Source organism: Mirounga leonina, unplaced genomic scaffold (assembly GCF_011800145.1).
Source record: "Mirounga leonina isolate KUSES-001 unplaced genomic scaffold, KU_Mleo_1.0 Mir_166, whole genome shotgun sequence".
NCBI lineage: Eukaryota > Metazoa > Chordata > Mammalia > Carnivora > Phocidae > Mirounga > Mirounga leonina.
In genome coordinates, this window is record NW_023270418.1 from 33,215,741 (window position 1) to 33,234,904 (window position 19,164).

The 19,164-nt window shown below is 61.7% G+C and overlaps 1 protein-coding gene across 4 annotated transcripts; it reads left to right on the forward strand.

Moving 5' to 3' along the window:
- Nucleotides 1–1,429: 1,429 nt before the first annotated feature.
- On the forward strand, nucleotides 1,430–18,712 carry ALDH3B1 (aldehyde dehydrogenase 3 family member B1). Of its 4 annotated transcripts, XM_035013430.1 has the most exons (10): nucleotides 2,573–2,646; nucleotides 7,622–7,784; nucleotides 9,727–9,837; nucleotides 9,954–10,074; nucleotides 10,364–10,449; nucleotides 10,902–10,983; nucleotides 13,159–13,545; nucleotides 13,925–14,091; nucleotides 16,571–16,670; nucleotides 18,025–18,712. In XM_035013430.1, exons 2-10 carry the CDS (start codon nucleotides 7,623–7,625, stop codon nucleotides 18,213–18,215), a joined length of 1,407 nt encoding a protein of 468 aa, XP_034869321.1. In that variant the 5' UTR covers nucleotides 2,573–2,646; nucleotide 7,622; the 3' UTR covers nucleotides 18,216–18,712. The 4 variants fall into 4 exon arrangements, with proteins under 4 accessions (XP_034869320.1, XP_034869321.1, XP_034869319.1 ...); XM_035013429.1 differs by lacking the exons at nucleotides 2,573–2,646; nucleotides 18,025–18,712 and adding an exon at nucleotides 1,430–1,538 and having other exon boundaries at nucleotides 16,571–17,672; XM_035013428.1 differs by lacking the exon at nucleotides 18,025–18,712 and having other exon boundaries at nucleotides 16,571–17,672.
- Nucleotides 18,713–19,164: the final 452 nt, after the last annotated feature.

A 19,164-nucleotide genomic window follows, 5' to 3' on the forward strand; every position in this document is an offset into this window, starting at 1 on the left:
TCTTCCTGTGTGTTCCTGCCCCGGTCACTGCACGTTTCCGAGCTTGCTGTCTCTCCCGCAAGCTAGGACCACAGTGTCCGAGACTCCATGAGGATTTGCGTCGAGCGCCTGGCACGGTGCTTACTTAGCACACCGTGGGATGGGTCCTGCTGGTCTCTGAGGGGGGGCTGGGGGGTGGGGGGGAGGAGCCAGGGTGGGCTCACCCTAAGGCAAAAGACAAGGAAGGAAGGTGGGGGCAGGGTCTCAGGGACAAGGCCAGGGTGGCCAGTCCCTCAGGAGGGCGGGAAAGGGGCAGAAAGGCATCCATGCCTACTGAGCACCTACTGTATACCCAATGTTTCCAGATGCACTCCTATTTCTCCTTTGTGGCAGCCTGTGAGGCAGGCAGAGTCAGCCCCGCTCCACAAGGTGGGAAGCGAAGAAGACCGTGAGAGGGGCCACGACCTGCTCAAGGCCGCTTAGCAGTTGGGCAGGGGAGCCTGCTTTGAGTCTCTGTCAGCAGGCAAGGTGGTGAGATGTGCCTGGGCAGGTCTGAGGCCCCGTGAGCCAGGCTCACTAGGTGTCTGAGGGAGCTGAGGGAGGGAGGAAGTGAACGAATGAGTGAATTAATGAGTCTGCCTGATGCCATAACCCAAGACCAGCCCATCCTCCCCCACCTCTCTACCCTGGAGAAGGAGGGAAAAGGTGACCATAATGAAGGTCATTTCATCCCAGCCTCCAAACTGAAACCCAGAGGACTTGCCAGCATGCAGGGCTGAGGCAAATGTGGGGGAGCGAGGCCTCTGTGTTCCTTCTTCCAACCTCTGTGCTCCCCCAATGTGCAACCCCACCTGGCCGACCTGGGTCCTTGGCAGAGCCTGTCACCCATCAGAACTGGTTCTAAGGGTGTGTCCTGGTGGGACCCCACACAGACCTCTCCCCATTTATCTTGAGCTCTCACAACAGGGACATAACGTCCAGAACGCACGGAGCCCCTGGACCTTCGAGGATCAATAGAGGCCTCCAAACCAGAGAGAGGGGAGGGTACGTCTTCCTCCCCAAGAGGCAATGCCCCCTCAAACCGGGGGAGCTTCACTGCCAGGCCAGGTTAGGACCCCTGTGCCAGCAGGCCAGGCCTCTTTGGAGATGGCCCGGGCCCAAGGATCCCTGCAAGGCGATCCTTGGCCAGGAGGGGTCCCTTCAGGATCCTGCAACACCCATCTCACCCACCAGTGCCTCCCCAGCTGGGCCCCCGATTTGCTGTGTAGCCTTAGACCAGTGGCTGCCCCTCTCTGGGCCTGGTTCCTGAGTAAGGGCTGTCAGGCTCAGCCCCAGCCCAGCCCCGCCTGGTGCCGGCTCTGCCACTGCCTTCGCCTGGCTCAGCTCCAGACAGCAGGGCAGGGCTGTCACATGCTGAGCCACGTGACGGGCAGCGGCTGGGGGCTCTATCCCACGCAGAGGACGGGGGCCTCTGCAGCCCTTTCCCCCTGTCCCAGCTGGCTGAAGCCTCCAGGGCAACCAGAGCAGCTGTGGGCCAGGAGACCTCTCCTGCCCCCCAGGTAGGCAGGGGGAGCGGGGAGGGCCGGGGCGGTGAGAAGCATCTCCCAGGTGCCGGGTTGGCCCAGAGGCCCCGGGCCAGGATACCAGGCAGACACCCAGGGCACCAAGACAGAGGGGCAGTGGCGGGCCCAGGGTGGCAGGCACGGGGCGATGGCACAAAGGATGCTCCTGGCCCCACACCTGTAATCTAATCACCTGCCTGTCTGACACCAGCAGCTGCTCGGGAACCGTCCCCCTTTGTGCTGGCTCCGACAGGTGTGCCTGGGGTGGGGGCCGCGGTGAGACAGAGGACGGGCCCCCTTGGCACAGCTCAGGCACCAGAGGAGGAAGACCACAGGAACCGCCATAGTGACACTTATGTGACAGCAACCTAGAGGGCAGAGGGTGGAGTGCTACCCCAGGTGGTGGGAGGGGGCCTCTGGGGATGGACACGGCCCCTCTGCTCCAGAGTGACAAGCTTCCAGTGTGGTCCCAGCCCTGCCGTTCATGCCCTGTGTGCTCAAGTCCGGTCCCCTCTCCGGGGCTCTGTTTTCGCATTATGAAATGTCAGGTTGCAGGATGACCTGTCCTGAGAAGGGGTGCTGGATGAGGTGACATGGATGGACACAGATGCGGGGAGAGCTAGGGAACAGAGGGGTCAGTGGATGTCGGAAAACCGAGGCTCATGGGGGCCAGGGGCGGGGGCTGGGGGCTGGGGGCAGGGCTTTCCCTGCTATTCCAGGCTACCAGACCCCACCCCACACCAGAATTCCCAGGGCCACAGCCCCAGGCTCTCCTCCTCCTCCAGCTGGGCCTGCGTCTGGTGAGACCTTGGTCTGGACCCCTCAGCTCAGAGGTCCCTGAAGTCCTGCTGTGTGACTTTGGACTCGTGCTGGCCTTCTCTGGGCCCTGGCTCCTTCTCTGTGGTGTGGGAGAGGCCCTTAAGAGAGGTAATAAGTCTCTGTCTGCAGCTTCCAGCCGGCCCAGAGCCCAGGTCAGGCAGGAGGCCAGGGCAGCCCCGCCCCAGGGGCCCGCCCAGCTTCAGACATTTCATAACGACTGCTGACGACAGGGCAGCGGGGCAGAGCAGGGACGGCCAGGAGGAAGGGCAGCTTGGCGGGGCCTCAGGTACGCTGTCCCAGGGAGGCAGGGGTAGAGCAGCTGGCCATCAGGGCCCGGGACCAGGCTGGTGGGCTTGCTCGGGGACACCAGGCTTGCAGGCCTGGCCCCTGGCGGCCACACACACAGGCTGGCTTTGTCTTCCCCTAGCTCCTCTGCCTGCCGGGGGAGAAAGGGGAAGGAGGAAGGAACTTCCCTCTGCCCGGACCTAAGAGCCGGAGAGGGAGGGGCTGAGGAGAGGCTCAGGGGGCTCCTGAGTCTGGTGGCCGACAGCCACCCTCATTTTGTCTGAGCTGGGCCAACACTTGCCTCTCACTGAGGCTACAGCACATCTTTTCCGGAGCTGGGGACCCCAGCTCTGGGCCTGGATGCCCCAGGAGAAATGCACCCCCGTCCCTGGGGGGTGGCGCGGGGCAAGCATCCATCTGGCAACACACAGTTTCTGGGCACTGCTAGGCGAGCCGGGTGCTGGGGCCGGGGTACCCAGTGACTCTGGGACATCCCATTCTTGAGCAGGCTCTGCCGGGGCCCGGGAAGGAGGGACTAGCAAGACTCTGCCCTGCCTGGAGGAGGGACTGATCATCAGAGGGACTGGGCCGGCTTCAGGGGAGCTCTCTGTGGGGTGGGGCTGGCGTTGGCTCAGCCCACAGGCTAAGGGTTGATCCCCAGTTCCCTCAGCCCCCATTGTAGGGAGGGGACTCTGCCAGAGCTTCTGGAGAGCCCATGAAAAGCCAGGTTCAGGCTCCAGGGAGAGATCAGATTGGAGACTCTGGGGTATTAGGACCTGTGGGGTCATCAAGGTGGCCCTGTGACCTCCACCTCTGGCAGCCTGATTGAGGTCTCCCAGACCCTCAGAGCCCCATGTTTATCTCTGTCACCCTGGCCAGCTCCATATCCCTGCCCCCACATGGGGCTCCGGTTGATGTCCTTGCCTCCCTGGTGCCCACACTGGGCCAAGGTCTCCTCGGGCTCTACCCCAGGGTCTCCTCCCTGGAGCCCCCTTTGCACAGCTGTCCTTCACAGTCTGTCTGAATAATGCTCGTCAGAGCCATTGTCACTGAGCACTCAGAGGGCTCGGCCCTGCACAGAGCACTGCACGCCTGAATTCTCCCAGCAGCGCCATGGGACAGCTTCAGGTACCATCCCCATTTCACGGATGGGGAAGGCGAGCCAGAGAAGAGCTGAGCAACCCGCCCAAGGACTCCCAGCCCACAAACAGGGCTGCTGGGATTCGACCCCAGATCACTGGGCCCTGACACCATACCAAAGGGGTGCTCTTAGGGAGGCACCTGGGTGGTTCAGTCGGTTGAGCATCCAACTCTTTTTTTTTTTTTTTAAGATTTTATTTATTTGACAGAGAGAGAGACAGCGAGAGCAGGAACACAAGCAGGGGGAGTGGGAGAGGGAGAAGCAGGCCTCCCGCCAAGCGGGGAGCCCGATGCGGGACTCTATCCCAGGACCCTGGGAGCATGACCTGAGCCGAAGGCAGACGCTTAACGACTGAGCCACCCAGGCGCCCGAGCATCCAACTCTTGATCTCAGCTCAAGTTCTTATCTCAGGGTTGTGAGTTCAAAACCCCACATTGGGCTCCACACTGGGTATGGAGCCTACTTTAAAAAAAAGGGGGGGTTCCCTTAGGAGGCATCCAGGACAGCTCAGGAAGCTGAGACGGAGAGAATGACAGAGTATGCGGAGGCTGGGTGGGGAGAAGGGGGGGATCCTGTGCCATGGAGAGCTCATCAGCAGGCCTGGCCACCGTGCAGGGCTGGGGTGGGGGCAGTAGATTCCCAGCAGACCTGCGTGCCCAGCTTACTCACCCCTCCCTGACGCCATGCGACCTGTGTGGGCCTCAGCTTCCCCTAGGGGTGCCGTGCAACACCTGCTCATTATGATGATTAGAGGAGTCCCCAGGCCCAGGGCCTTGAGGGGATGTGGCATGTCCTCCCCTGGCCTCCAGACCAAGGGAAACAGGCCTGTCCCTTGTCATCATCAACTGACTTAGCAAGTCCCACCCCACCCACCTCACCCAAGAGCTGAAGGTCAGGAATAGATGCAGTGCAGCAGGCGGTTGAAGCTGGGGCACCCTTAGCGGGCAGGGGACCCCTGGGCCCGCCAGTCCCTGGGACCTCTCAGCACTCAGCCCGAGGAGGCCACAAGGGGAAGCAGGGTGGGAACTGATGGGAATAGTGAAGAGACAGAGGCAGAGAGCAGGGTACAACCAGTGTGTCTTCTCACCCTCGAGGGCACCGCCCAAGTCCAGCCCCACGCCCCTGCCCACGGGCCCTGCATCTGCAGTTCAAGCCAGCCCCCAAGGGGTCCCCTCTCCCAAGGGGTCAGGCTGCCACGTAGGGGCATGAAGAGTGGAGGTGGGCAGCCCTCTGTTCCTCCGGATTCCTCTGCATCCAGGTTTCCAGTGTAGAGAAGCTGGGTGGTCTTGAGCCACCTCCTTGCCCTCTCTGTGCCGAGGTGTCCCTCTCCTTGCAGGGGACAAGACAGTGCCCTAGGCAGGCTGTTGTGGTGGTCAAATGAGTCATGCAGGCACAGGAAATGTCACTCAACATCCTTACGAGCTTCCTAGTATCACATGTACCCCGGGGGTGCGGGGTTGGGGGGTGGAGGTGGGCTCAAAGACCCCGGCGCAGGCCCATCCAGGAAGCCCCTCATCTGTGTATCCTTTGTGAGGTCACAGGCCCAGCCGCCCCCCCTCCAGACCCCAGGCAGGAGGTGGCCTGGGCTCCTGGACACACCTGGGCAGTGCCCAGCTTCCGATCCCGTAACAGGCACCTCTTGGTCCCTCAGTCCAGTGACCAACCTGGGGGGGGGGCAATATGGGGTGAGTTGGCCTCAGTGTTGCTAGGCGAGGCTGCTGGAATGTTCTGTCCGGGCCTGCACCCCCACAGAGTTCCCCACCCCTCCCTCGCCCAGAGGTGTGCCATTCCAGTTACGTGTCTTACATTTTTGTGGGTTCTGCAAACATTTCTTTTTTTTTTTTTTTTTAAGATTTTTTGTTTATTTGACAGAGAGAGACACAGAGAGAGAGAGAACACAAGCAGGGGGAGTGGGAGAGGGAGAAGCAGGCTCCCCACTGAGAGGGAGCCTGATGTGGGACTCGATCCCAGGACCCTGGGATCATGACCTGAGCTGAAGGCAGACGCTTAATGACTGAGCCACCCAGGCGTCCCTCTGCAGACATTTCTTTTTTTTTTTTTTCCTCTGCAGACATTTCTTATGAAAAGGCAAAGAACCCTGTGGGGGCAGGTGAGGTGGGTGTGCTTTGCCCTCCACATCCATCAGCAGGGGTCCGGAGGTGCCCGCGAGACAGAACAAGGAGTGGTGGCGGGTGGGGAGGAAGAAACACTTGTTAGGTACTTAGTGATCACAACCGCAGCTGACCTTTCTCGAGCCCCGTATCATGTGCTCAGTGGCCAACACTTTAGGGGGCCTTATGTCATTTACTCGTCTGGACGATGGCAAGTGCTATTATCCTCACTCTACAGACAAGGAAATTGAGGCAGCGAGATGAGTGACCTGCCCGAGGTCATAAGGCCAGTAGGAGGCCGAGCCGGGGGACAAGCCCAGATGGCAGCTCTGGAGGCCGGTAGGGCTCTTGGCTCCTGGGCCTCGGCACTGATCAGCTCCCCTTCCACCAAGAAGGAGGGTGGGGTCTGGGGCAAGGCTGGGGCCCATGGGGCCTGCCTTGTGCCCCCAGGCAACTGCTCTGTTTCTCCTGACCAGAGCAGGAGGCCTGTGGGGTTAGCCTGGCCCCCCATCATGCCCAGAGCTCCAGCCAGCAGAGTGCCCTTCGGGCCGGGCCATCTGATTGGCTGGAGCAGGCTCAGCTCTCAGGGCCATGGATCACTCCAGAATTCTGAGGGCTGTGGGGTAGCCACTTAACAACTGGCAGCCTTGGCCGTGCTGATGCCCAGCCCTGTGCTCAGAACTGGACAGCATGGTCTCATCTTTGAAAAACAGCTTGTCAGCTGGTGGGCACTATTGTTACCCCCCTGCCAGATAAGGAGATCAAGGCACTAGGACCTAACTCAGGTAGTTAGGCAAAGAGGGGCCAGTGGGAGAGAGGATGAAACCCACTCCCCGTGAGAGGGAATAATCAGGGCGGGCTGCCTAGAGGAGGCGTTCACCAAGCCGAGACCTGAAGGAAAGGCAGTCTGAGAGGGCAGGAGGAAAGGGTCCCCACGGGTCCTTGGCACCAGGCCAAGAAGCGAGTACGTCACCCTGCTCCTCTGATGAGCTTCAAGTAAACAGGTGGGGGCCCGGGGGAATGTGGGGGCCGCACCCAGATCTCCTGCCCTGGCTGCTGACAGCATGGAAGCATCACTGCCCCCTCAGCCCCTGCCCCCCACTGTTCCCCGCTCTTCCAACGCTGGGGCCGCTGACGGGGCATAGGCCGCGGAGGCCACTGCCCAGGTCACCCGGCCCCCTGAGCCGCCACGGGCCAGCCGGGCCTCCCCAGGCAGTGCCCTCGGGAGACGGGCAGGAGACACTGTATTCTGTGCCTGGATTGTCCCACAGTGGTGGCCATGGTGGCTGTTAGTGGACTGTCCTCTACTTATCATCTCTTCCTGGCTATTCCGCGCAGGCCTGGCAAGGATGAGGACTGCCCCATCTCCAGGAGGGGCGCCAGAGTGGGATGGGGGCATGGCTCGGGGCTAATTTCTGTGTGGCAGGGAGAAGAGAGGTCCCGTGGCTGCTTGCGGAGGGGCTGCTTGCGGAGGAGCTGCTCCCAAGCCCCCCGCACTGTCCCGCACCCACCTCAGACTCCAGGGCTCTCCTGCCCACTGGCCAAGGGGAAGGGACTGTGTGTGTGAGTGTGTACGCGTGTGCACGGGGTGCAGCCCAGGCCCTCTGGGGTTACACGCGAGTCCTTGTAGAAGTGTCCGTGAGCCCATAGAGGTACAGCCAGGGGCGCGGGGAGAATGCCCATGAAAGTGGAGAGCCCCGGCCCACGCTGCCCCCTCCCTGCAGGATGGACCCCTTCGCGGACACCCTGCGGCGGCTGCGGGAGGCCTTCTGCTCAGGGCGGACGAGGCCCGCTGAGTTCAGGGCGGCGCAGCTCAAGAGCCTGGGCCGCTTCCTGCGGGACAACAAGCAGCTTCTGCAGGAGGCGCTGGTGCAGGACCTGCGCAAGGTGGGCGGAAGGAGGGCAGGGCTGGGGAGGCAGGGGCGGGGGGCATGCGGGATGGGGGCTGCAGCTTCCTCCTTGAGGGGGGACTAAGCGCCCGGCAAACCCTACCCCCTTCCCTGTGCCCTGACCGCCTCTTCACCTCCTCTGCACACGTCCATCCCCGCATTTCTCATCCACTCAGCAACGTTTTACTGAGCACCTACCATGTGCCGGGTCTCCCGTTCTAGGCTCTGGGGATACAACAGAAAGTAAAACAAAGCCCCTGTGCCCAGGAGCTGGCCTTCTGGAGGGAGGCACAAAACAATAAAGAACTAATTGTATAGCATGTTGGATGGTTTCAGGTGCCATGGAGAGACATTCCCAGGGTGAAAGGGGTGAGAGGGAGGACGCGGAGCAGGGCGCTGTTGTAGAGGTGGGAGTCAGGGGCAGTTTCTCTGAGGAGATGGCATTTGAGCAGAGACCTGCAGGAGGGAGAACACTGGAGGAAATGGCGGTGGGCACAGCATGTGCAAAGGCCCTGAGGCAGGAGGCCCTTGTGCTTGAGGAGCAGCAAAGAGGCCAGCATACCTGGAGGGGAGTGAGAGACGCCGAGATGTACAAAAGATGAGGTCCAGGGAGGCAGATCACACCATGTATCGCCTTGTAGGCCACGGGTGAGTTCAGTTTCACTCAGAAAGGTGGGCGTCATTGGCCTCTCTCCAAACCCGCAAGCCTGAGGCCTCGGCTCCTCCCAATTCCCACAGCAGCCACAGCAATGCATTTGCTTGCGGGCAGCCTCCCGCCCCCTCAGCCGACAGGGCCTCATGCTTGACTACTCCTGCCCCAGAACAGCTGTCCGGGGGGTTCTTCTCAGGACAAAATGTCCTCTGCACTTCCCACTAAGGCCACAGTGTCCAGACCCACCCCCTGTGTTCCACCAGCCCCCTCAGGGCCAGGCCCGTGGCTCCTTCCCAACCGGTGAGGTCCCACCCTTCCAGTGGGCTGAGGGAGACCCCGGGGCCAGCAGAGTCAGGGGCCCTCAGTAGCTTCCTTGGGACCCTCCAGACTCACAGGCACCCCACCAAGTGTCCGCCCTGTCCCCAGAACAGTCATAGACTTTGAGACTCGTGCCTCATGGCATCCAGGGTCATCCCTTGGGGACAGCAAAGTAGGGCTACGAGGACTTATCTTGAGGGCTTGGCTTCCTGGGGATGCCTGCTCCCTTTCTCGGTGTCTCCAAACCTGCTCTTAACCCTGATGCCCCGGGACTGTAGCCAGGTGAGGCCCAGGCTTCCTTGTCAGCCGTTTCTGGAATCATCTGTTTTCCCATTTATGAAACCAGGGTGCTCTCCTCGACAGTCCTCACCCCTGCCGCCTGGTGCCATCACCTTACCCGCTCTGCTCCTTGCTAACCAGGAACATAGCAAGCCTTTGCCCACCTCAGAGCCTTTGCTCACACTATGCCCTTTGTCTGGAATATTCTGCCTCCAGGTATCCATCGGCTCCCTCCCTCCCGATCCTCACTGCTCAGATGTCACCTCATCCCAGAGGCCAGCACTGATAATCTTGTAGAAAGCAAAGCAAACACACACACATGCACACAGAGGCGCACACTCACGCACTGATGCATGCCCCTGCACTCACATGCGCATGAGCGTGAGCAGTCCCCTGACACACACGCACGCGCACATGCACACACTCCAGCAATCTCTGTCCCCCTCCCCGTTTCACTTCCATTGCTCTGGTCACGTCCGTGTTCTCAGCATCATGGCGGCTGTCCCCCTACAACGTCAGCTCTGCAGGGCAGGCTCTCCGCGCTCTCAGTCACTGCTGCGTTCCTGGCACAGGAAGGGCTCCTGAGCGCTGGAAGCACTCCCTGAACCCGGAGTGAATGAATGAAGGAGCAAGTGAGAGGCCACAACCGCGGTCCCCCAGCCCGAACCCTGCCCCTGTCTCTCCCCTGCAGTCAGCCTTCGAGGCGGAGATGTCTGAGATCGGAATCAGCCAGAACGAGATTGACTTGGCCCTCAGGAATCTGAGGGCCTGGATGAAGGATGAGAAAGTGCCCAAGAATCTGGTGAGCTGGCCTGGGGGTGAGGGCGCGCGGGCAGCCTCGCCAGCTGGAGGGTGGCGCGGAGGGGCTGGGAGTCTCAAGGCCCCATCACTCACCACCACGGTGGCCCCGGGGCCCAGGCCACGCAGCTGGACTCAGCCTTCATCCGGAAGGAGCCCTTCGGCCTGGTGCTCATCATTGCCCCCTGGAACTACCCCGTGAACTTGACCTTGGTGCCCCTGGTGGGCGCCCTCGCTGCAGGTGAGAGCAGTTTCCACCTTCCCTCTGCCCGCTGTCCCCATCCTCAGGCCTCATGGTGGCCCATAGAGCCAGGGAGTGGGGAGCTGGTGATGAGTGACTAAGAAAAGCTGGTTCTCGCCTGGCCCACCATCCCTGGGCAGTGGGGCCTTGGTCCTGTCAGTCTCTGAGCCAGATTCTTCACCTGAGAGCAGAGTGGGCCAGGCACCCGCCCTGCAGGTGTAAGGACTGAATGGAGATGGGAGGGGCCACCCCTCTCCCAGCGCTCCCCCTGCCCTGCCCTGCCCTGCAGGGAACTGCGTGGTGCTGAAGCCATCGGAGTTCAGCAGGAGCACCGAGAAGATCCTGGCTGAGGTGCTGCCCCGATACCTGGACCAGGTGAGCAGGGCACGGAGTGGGCTGAGCAGCTACACTTGGGCTCAGCAGGACCAGGCAGGCCCCCTTGGGCAGGACCCAAGTTCCAACCTCCATCCTGCCTCGTCTGGATTGTGCGGCCATGGCGGGGTCACTGCCCCCTCAGACTCTTCCCCTCTGAGTGAAACAGAGGGGCAGTGATCACAGCTGTGCTCTGAGGAGTGTGTCCCCGGGGACTCCCATCTGTCTTCTGGTCAGCCCTGACCACCCCGCCCTGGCCTCCTCTCCCCGCCAGCCCCAGCCAGGCTCTAACCTCACGCCTTTTGGGACACGGGGCAGCTCCCTGCTCCCACCTTGCTCCATCTGGTTCATCTAGAGCCCCGGAAACTGTGGGTCAGGGGCGGACCCATGCGGCAGCCCCCTGCGTTCCCCAGGCTGGGGTCCCAGAGGGAACCGTCTGCCACCCCGTCTTGCAGAGCTGCTTTGCCGTGGTGCTAGGAGGGCCCCAGGAGACCGGGCAGCTGCTGGAGCACAAGTTTGACTACATCTTCTTCACGGGTGAGGCCAGGTGCCCACTGCGGGCGGGGCTTGGGGGGCTCAGCATGGGGGCTGGTGGAGCCCAGCCACCCCCTCAGGGGTCTTGTCACCAACCCTGAGAGAGGCCACAGGGACCCAGGCACACAGACAGCCAGGAAGGAAGCAGACCGGCTCCAGGACAAGCTTGCTCGTTGCTCCTAGAGCAGGCTGGGGAGCAACCCTGACCCCTAGGACCCTCCGGAGGCCCCGCCACTGGTCACAGTCTCACGGATCCCAGCATCTGCCCGTGCCGAGTTCCCCTTGTGCCAGGTGCCCCCGGGACCTTATACGCCACCCACTGGCCTCAGGACCTTAGACATGACCCGACTGACCCAGGGCCCTTGTGGAGGGCTGGACAGATGAGGGCTTGGAGGCCAAGGTAACAAAGAGCCACGGCACCCAGCTGGGGTCACCCCAGGGACCAGGATGGGGGAAGGCTGGATTTTCGTCCCAGGCCCTTAAGTTAGAAGTTTTCTCCGAGGTCATCTGCCACCTCCCTGGCTCGTGCCCATGAGGCCCAGACACCACCTGGCTTCAGGAGGGAGTTTCTATAAGGGTGAAAGAGCTGGGGAGGCAGGGAGCCATGTTACCTGGCTGAGGTTCTGGAGGAGAGAGAAAGCAGACAGGGCAGACAGCAGCTTCTGAGCCTTCCTGCTCCCTGGCCTCGTGCCTTGCGCACCTTGTCCACATCAGAGCAAGGGGAGTGCTGTCCCTGTCTTTCTCCCCCCGAGACCCTGCCACAAGCTCAGGACAGGGCCCATGGGCCCTCAGCTTGGCTGACAGGGAGCCTGCTATAGAAGCAGGGGGCAGAGTCCTCAGCTGGTCCCAGATTCCTAGTGGCTGGTGGAGCAGGAGGAGACATGGGAGGGGCGGCCCACCTTCTACCATCCTACCCGGCAGCTCCTTGGGCTTTGGGTCTTGACCCCCCATGACTGGGGCCGGGAACCTGGGCAGCCTGCGCAGATGCTGCGACAAGCTCCTGACTCTCCAGACCTGTCCTTATCTGATGACAGTCACAGGTCTGTCTTGAGGACATGTGAACTCGTGGAAGCCTTTGTCACAGCCTGTGGCCTGGGGAAGCATCCACTCACTCGCTCACTGTTTTCTGAGAGAACGTGCCCTGTCCAGACACTGTCCAAGGCTTGGATAAAGCGAGGGCTAAGGAGACAAAGCCTCCCACCCCAGAGGAGCTCACATTATAATGGGGGGACAGGGGACAGAGAGTGAAAAATAGCACAGGAATAATGGGGCCCTCGGAAGGGACTCGGGTAGGGAAGCACAGCAGGATTCAACAGACAAGGGGGGCCTCACAGACAAGATGTTTCTGAAAGACAGGAGGACCTGAGGGAGGAGTGGACAGGTGATGGAACGTGGGTGGGCCTGGAGCTGGGTGGGCCGGGGGGAAGGCAGGGAAGCTGGAGGAGGTGAAAGCAGGGACATCAGGCTCCCAGGCAGTGGTGGCCAGAGAGGGCCATCCCAGTAGAAATGGCAACAAGGGACCCTGGGCCAGGCATGGGCAGGAACATCTTGAGGTCAGTGGACTTTAGGTCGGGGAGGGGAATGGGGGGGGTACTGTGAGACCCTAGAGATCAACCCAGAGGAGAGATGGAGACCAGTAGGTGGCCACTTGAGCCAAGGGTCAGGAGCAGAGGGAAGGGTGGGTGGGGAGGGTGGCAGGGCTGCCAGGTTAGGTCAGAGAGACCTAAATGGCAGTCCCTGGAGCTGGACTCTGGCCTTGGACCAGAGCAGTCTCTGCCAGTTCTAGAGAAGACTGGAGAGGTGGGGAGGGGTGCAGAGTGACATGCCAGCAAGAGTCACTGGTAGGAGGAGCCTGGGGTCAGAAGCAGGGCGAGGGGTTCCTGGATTTCTAACATGGCAGGTCAGGAGAGGGAGCCAAGGGCCTGGCTTGCTGCAGGGTACAGACCCCTACATGGACCCTGCATTGTTGGGGCTGGTCTGGCTGAGGCCGTGAGCAAGGTCCTGGTGCAGAGACTGGCAGGGGAGGGCCAGGGGGGCTGGCACCCTCCAATTCCACCACCTCTCCAGGGAGGACAGGCCAGGGAGTGAACCCCCCTAGAGGGGTACCAGCCCCCAGGCTGAGGCCATCCCACCTGGCTGAGGGGACTGAGGGTCACCCTGGTTTCTTTCCACGACCAGGGAGCCCCCGAGTGGGCAGGATCGTCATGGCTGCCGCCGCCAAGCACCTGACACCCGTCACGCTGGAGCTGGGGGGCAAGAACCCCTGCTACGTGGACGACGACTGCGACCCCCAGACCGTGGCCAACCGCGTGGCCTGGTTCCGCTACTTCAACAGCGGCCAGACCTGCGTGGCCCCCGACTACGTCCTGTGCAGCCCGGACACGCAGGAGCGGCTGCTGCCCGCCCTGCAGAGGGCCATCACCCGCTTCTACGGCGAGGACCCCCAGAGCTCCCCGAGCCTGGGCCGCATCATCAGCGAGAAGCACTTCCGGCGGCTCCGGGGCCTGCTGGGCTGTGGCCGCGTGGTCATCGGCGGCCAGAGCGACGAGCGCGACCGCTACATCGGTGAGTCCAGTCCGCCCTGCCGCCGCCGTGGCCACCCTGCCAAGGCCCTTCCAGGACGCGGGTCCCGCCTGGGCCGCGAGCCTGGGCCCCGCCCCCGACACCTCGTCGCCCCGCCCCCGCCCCTCGTCGCCCCGCCCCCCCTCGTCGCCCCGCCCCGCCCCGCCCCGAGGCTCCCGGAGCTGGACCGCCGAGGCCAGCCTGGGCCCCCGCCTCCCTGACCTCCGCTCCACCTGGGCCGGCCCCCGCCGGGGCTGGACAACCCCTCACCGGCCTTCCCGGGGGCTGCGGGGACGCTCTCTTCCCCAGAAGGCCCCTGAGCCCTGCCCGTGCCCCCCTCCCCCGCCCGGCCCCAGGGCTGAGCCGGCCCCTGTGCCCGCAGCCCCCACGGTGCTGGTGGACGTGCAGGAGACCGAGCCGGTGATGCAGGAGGAGATCTTCGGCCCCATCCTGCCCATCGTGAACGTGAGGAGCCTGGACGAGGCCATCGACTTCATCAACCGTCGGGAGAAGCCCCTGGCCCTGTATGCCTTCTCCAACAGCAATCAGGTGGGGTGGGGGGGGACTCAGGTAGAGCTGAGTGGGGGCTGGACAGAGGTGAGGGCAGGGGCACCTGGATGGTTAGGTGGTGACAGCAGAAGGGGAGGTGGGTCCAGGACTGGAATGGACCAAGAGCCCTGGAGGGAGGGTTTGGGGTTCTGCTTTTCTGGAACAGTCACAGGAATTCTGGATGGTGGCACTCTTGGGTCTGTCACTGTGATTTCTCCCTGGGGCAGCCGGGCCTCCTCTCCTCCAACCTAAGCCACAGTCTCTTAGGCCATTAGTGGGCAGTTCCCCCCAGGGTCTTCTCCAGGGTTCAGTGTCCCTGCTCCATAAGCGCCCCCCTCTGTCTTCATCATTGGCTGGTGGTCACGTGTCCCCTTCTGGTGCCTGGCTCATAGAAGGCACACACAGAATGGAGTGGAATGACTAGGGGAGAGCGAAGGACTAGAACATGCAGGGACACTGAACCCCAGCCCCCTGGCCTGCTCAGCCCCTGGGGGCATCCTGGGAGCCTCAAGGGCACAGGGCAGGCGTCCACAGCTCAGGACACCCAGCTGTTATGAGATCCCTCGCAGATTGGACAGTGTGGTTTTCTTAAAAGATTTTATTTATTTATTTGAAGAGAGAGAGAGCATGAGCAAGGGGTAGGGGCAGAGGGAGAGGGAGAAGCAGACTCCCCGCTGAGCAGGGAGCGCCATGCAGGACTCGATGTAGGACTTGATCCCAGGACCCTGAGATCATGACCTGAGCCAAAGGCAAATGCTTAACTGACTGAGCCACCCAGGCGCCTGGGCAGTATGTTTTTAATAAACTTTTTATTTTGGAATAATTTTAGCTTTACAGAAGACAAAGATAGTCCAGGGAGTCCCAATATAACCCGCTACCAGTTTCCCCCATTTAAGGGCCCTTATGTTCATCAAAACTAAGAGACGGCGGTTGGTCCATTACCGTTAACGACACTCCAAATTTGACTTGGATTTCACGCTTTTCTTTCTGCCCCAAGAGCCCAGATAGGGCCCCACATTGCATTTAGTTGTCATGGCTCTCCGGTCCGCGACTACCTCTCAGCTTGGGAGGTGCTGACCAGGTCCCTTGCAGCATGTCCCCAACCTCAGTGCTCTGCTATTTGTCTCATGAAAGAACACCAGGGATGCGAGGGCTGGCCTCTGCCCTCCTATCAGGGGTTGAGAGCCACACATCACTGGTGAGGCCAAGGTCCTGTCTGCCAGGTGTCTCCACCACGAGACCTTCCTCTTCTTTGGGAGCAAGTGGCTCTGTGGAAGGAGTGTGATTGAGCACCACCTGCTGAAGGGGGACACCTACTTACGTCCCCCAGAATCTGTAAGAAAGATTTGGCTCCTAAATCACTTCTATCAGCATGGACTGGTACGCATCTGCTTTATTCTCCGGCTTTCAATGCAACACCACCTTGTGTTCTTCTCAGCTTGTCCCTCTTTGTGCATTGGGAGCTGCTGTGTCCCTCAGCAACCCCCCCCCCTTTTGTTTTCCAACCACTTCCTTTCAGGGTCCACGAGATGCTTCGGCTCATCCCGTGTTGCCCTTGCTCAGCCCTAGAGTCAGCCATTCCTCCAAGGAGCCTTGCTCTATCTGGATAATACTAACTGTAGAAACTTTGCAACCCGGGTTTTTCGGAAGGGAGCCATCTGGCATTGTGACTTCCAAGCTTTCCTGAATGCCCAGCACTGACTGGCCCGGGGGGACACAAAGTCACACCTACGACCCATGGCTGCCCCCGAGAAACACTGCGACCCTCCTGCTCCCTCTTCTGTCGCTGTTATTGCTGGCCTCCCCGTGATTTCTGAGCCCACTCACGGGGCGGTTCCCTCTTCCCACCATGCAGACAAGCCGTTAGTTCAGGATCACATGTCATAGCTAAATATAGCTGAGTTTTCTGGCAATGATATAGAGTGTTTACTAATCTTTTCCCCCTCTCATTCTTCCAATAAACCTAGAGGTTAAAGAGAAAAGGTCTTCTTTAAGTCAAGCAAGGGCCACATTCATGTTTCTAAAATGCAAATCTGGCTGCATCACCCCATCTAAAGGTCCTCCCTGTGCTGCACACCTGGGTCTCTGCACCTGCCCTTCACTCTGCCTGGGGGGCCCCCTTTCCCCTGAGAGGCAGCAGGCGCATGATATCCCTCCCCTGGGATGCTTCCCTGACTACCTGGCATTTCACCCTGAACTCTCCAGGCCCCCAGGCGACCGCTGGGCTTCCTGCCTCCCTCTTGGCCCCGTGTCTGTGTCCCCAGCACCCTGCACGGGCCACACTCGGGCAGCTGCTCAGGAAACACGGCCCGACTTGGGGGCTCGGTGCCAGGCTGCTACGCGACCACACCCCCCACCTGCGACACCAGCCCTGCAGCTCCCAGGGTGGCCAGACTTCCCGGGGCCCTGCGGGGGTGGCTGGCTGGCCTCCTGCTGCCTGGCCACAAGGCCTCATAGCTGCTCCCCTCCCCGCCCCCAGGTGGTCAAGCGAGTACTAGCCCAGACCAGCAGCGGGGGCTTCTGCGGGAACGACGGTTTCATGCACATGACCCTCGCCAGCCTGCCTTTTGGAGGAGTGGGTAGGTGCCCACAGAGCCCCGCCTTCTCTGCTGTTCCTGGACTGAGGGCACCCCAACACCTCCATCCTGCAGAAACCTTCCAGACCTGTCATGTGCTCCCTTTACTCCACGGGGAGGCTACGAACTGCCCCTTAAACCCTTCCTGTGTCCCCGCAGTCCAGCACTTGGTGTGTCACACCCCCCCTCCCCCCGGGAGACAGGGGCTGTTCCCAGCCCGGGGGAAGCCGGGGGAGTGGAGACCCCCGGCCCCAGCAGCCCCCGTGACTGCTGCCAAGTCCTGGCCTCTGAGGCAGGAAACCTTGGGGCTGGTCCCAGTGCGCCCAATGGCTGTGTGATCTGGGGTAGCCAGGTCCCTCTCTGATCCTGTCGCCTCCTTAGTGGCATGGGAGAGCCAGACTGGCGCCTGTCCACACTAGGCACCTGAGCCAGGGTCCGGCAGGGCCTGGCAAATTGTCCGGGTGGGTCTGGATGCTCCCTGGGAGCAGCCGATGCCACACAAGCTGAGAGCAGACGTGGAGGCTGTGTGGGCCCCCGGGACTGGGTCCCACTGCTGGCCCCTGTCCTGGAGCCCCAACCTAGCCCACCTGACTGCCCGTCTCCATCCCGGCCCCTCTACTCCAGGGAAGTGCGGCTGTCTGTCTGGGGGCAGATCCCATCCTGCTACTCCCCACAGGATTGAGCAAGGCCCTGACTCACAGCTTCCTGGGGCCTGGCCCTTCCTGGTCTGGCCATGGTGTCCTGTCCCACCTCCTCTCCCTGCTTCCCTCCCTGCTGCCCCAGCCACACTGGGCCCGGCCAGGTCCCTGTGTGCCACAGGTCACCCACCTCCAAGGCTGAGTTGTCCCCAAGCCTGGGTCCCTCTTGCCCCCACCCACCCTCTTCCTCTGGTCAGCTCTAGATCCCTCAGGCCTCACTCCCTCCAGGAAGCCCTCCTTCATTACCCCCAACTCCAGCCATTGTGGGTCCCCTGGAGAGGGGGGAGGGTCGGGAGGGTCAGAGGGAGAAGCAGACTCCCCGCCGAGCAGGGAGCCCGATGTGGGACTCGATCCCGGGACTCCAGGATCATGACCTGAGCCGAAGGCAGTTGCCCAACCAACGGAGCCACCCAGGCGCCCCGAGAATCCACACTCTTGACCTATCTTGCCCCAGCACCTGGTGTCTCCGACATTTACCAAGTTGTTGCTGGTGCCAGACTCAGAGCTAAGCCCTTTACCTACACTGCCTCATGACTGGCCCATTTTACAGATGAGGAAACTGAGGTCCTACTGTGTGTGGCTGGCAGAGCCCAGGCGTGTCCAACACGCTCCCAGCTGGCCGCCACGAGGCTGACTGCGTGTCCCATGCCACCGTACAGGTGCCAGTGGGATGGGCAGCTACCACGGCAAGTTCTCCTTCGACACCTTCTCCCACCACCGTGCCTGCCTGCTGCGCTGGCCCGGGCTAGAGAAGATCTACTCTCTCCGCTACCCGCCCTACTCGCCTCGTAACCTGAGGATGCTGCTGGCGGCGATGGAGACCCGCAGCTGCAGCTGCACCCTGCTCTGAGCCTGGCTCACGCCTGTGAGTCTGCTGCCCCTGCCACCTGCGGCCAGTGCAGACGTGCCTCCAAGGAGGAAAAGAGCACAGCCCAGACCAGTGCCTGCCCTCCTCCCCACTGGGCCTTCTCTCTGCGAGCCCTCAGCCTCCTCCTCCCTCAGCTGCCCCCCAACTAGGACAGGCCAAGGCAAGGGAGCATGGGAAACAACGAGGTAACCCACTCCCCCACCCCCACACTAGCCACCCGAGTCCTGGGATAGGCCAGGAGATGTGGACACCTCTAAGCCACCCGCCCCTTCCCGTGGAGGATGCAGAAGGGGCCCTGGCATCTGGTCCAGGTCACACCGTGGACCTGCAGCGGCCTCGGCCCTGGGCAGAAATCCCTGCCTTCCCGGAGCTTGTTTCCCTATCTGTACAGGGGAGGTGGTAACAATCAGCAGCACCTCCAGAGATCACTGGGAGGATTCAGTTTTGGAGTTCAATAATAAATGAGCTGTCGATCCCAAGCTCCAGGCATCCTGTCTCCTCCTTTGGGTGGGGTCAGCCTGTCCCCTCAGGCCTCTCAGGAGTTCTGGGCACATTCCTGTCCCCCCAGTGGCTGGCCCTGGGTGCCTTCCCTTCACCGTGTCCCACACCAGACTCACCCTCTTCCCCGTCCTGCTCATCCTCCTGGGCCCTGATGCCATGGAATGGTCCCTCATCCACTCAGCCACCAAACTAAACCCCTGGGGCCCCCGGCTCAACACCCCGTTCTCACCTCCCAAGTCCCATCTTTGAGCAAGTCCTGATGGTCCTATAATGCTGCAGAACTTGCCAATCCACACACTGGTCACCATGCCCAGGGCCATTTGTCACCTCCCCTTTCCCCACAGGCCTGACCTCAGTACACCACTGACCTTCCCAAAGCTACTGGACCATGCCACCCCTCAGCCTGAACCCTTCAGTGGCTCCCTGTGGC

Excerpts from the sequence above, each read along its gene's own strand:
- ALDH3B1 (XM_035013429.1), top strand. The coding sequence starts at position 7,623 with ATGGACCCCTTCGCGGACACCCTGCGGCGGCTGCGGGAGGCCTTCTGC. Across the intron at positions 9,838-9,953 it reads AGAAAGTGCCCAAGAATCTG|GCCACGCAGCTGGACTCAGC; the intron begins GTGAGCTGGCCT and ends CCCGGGGCCCAG. Across the intron at positions 14,092-16,570 it reads CCTTCTCCAACAGCAATCAG|GTGGTCAAGCGAGTACTAGC; the intron begins GTGGGGTGGGGG and ends CCCCGCCCCCAG.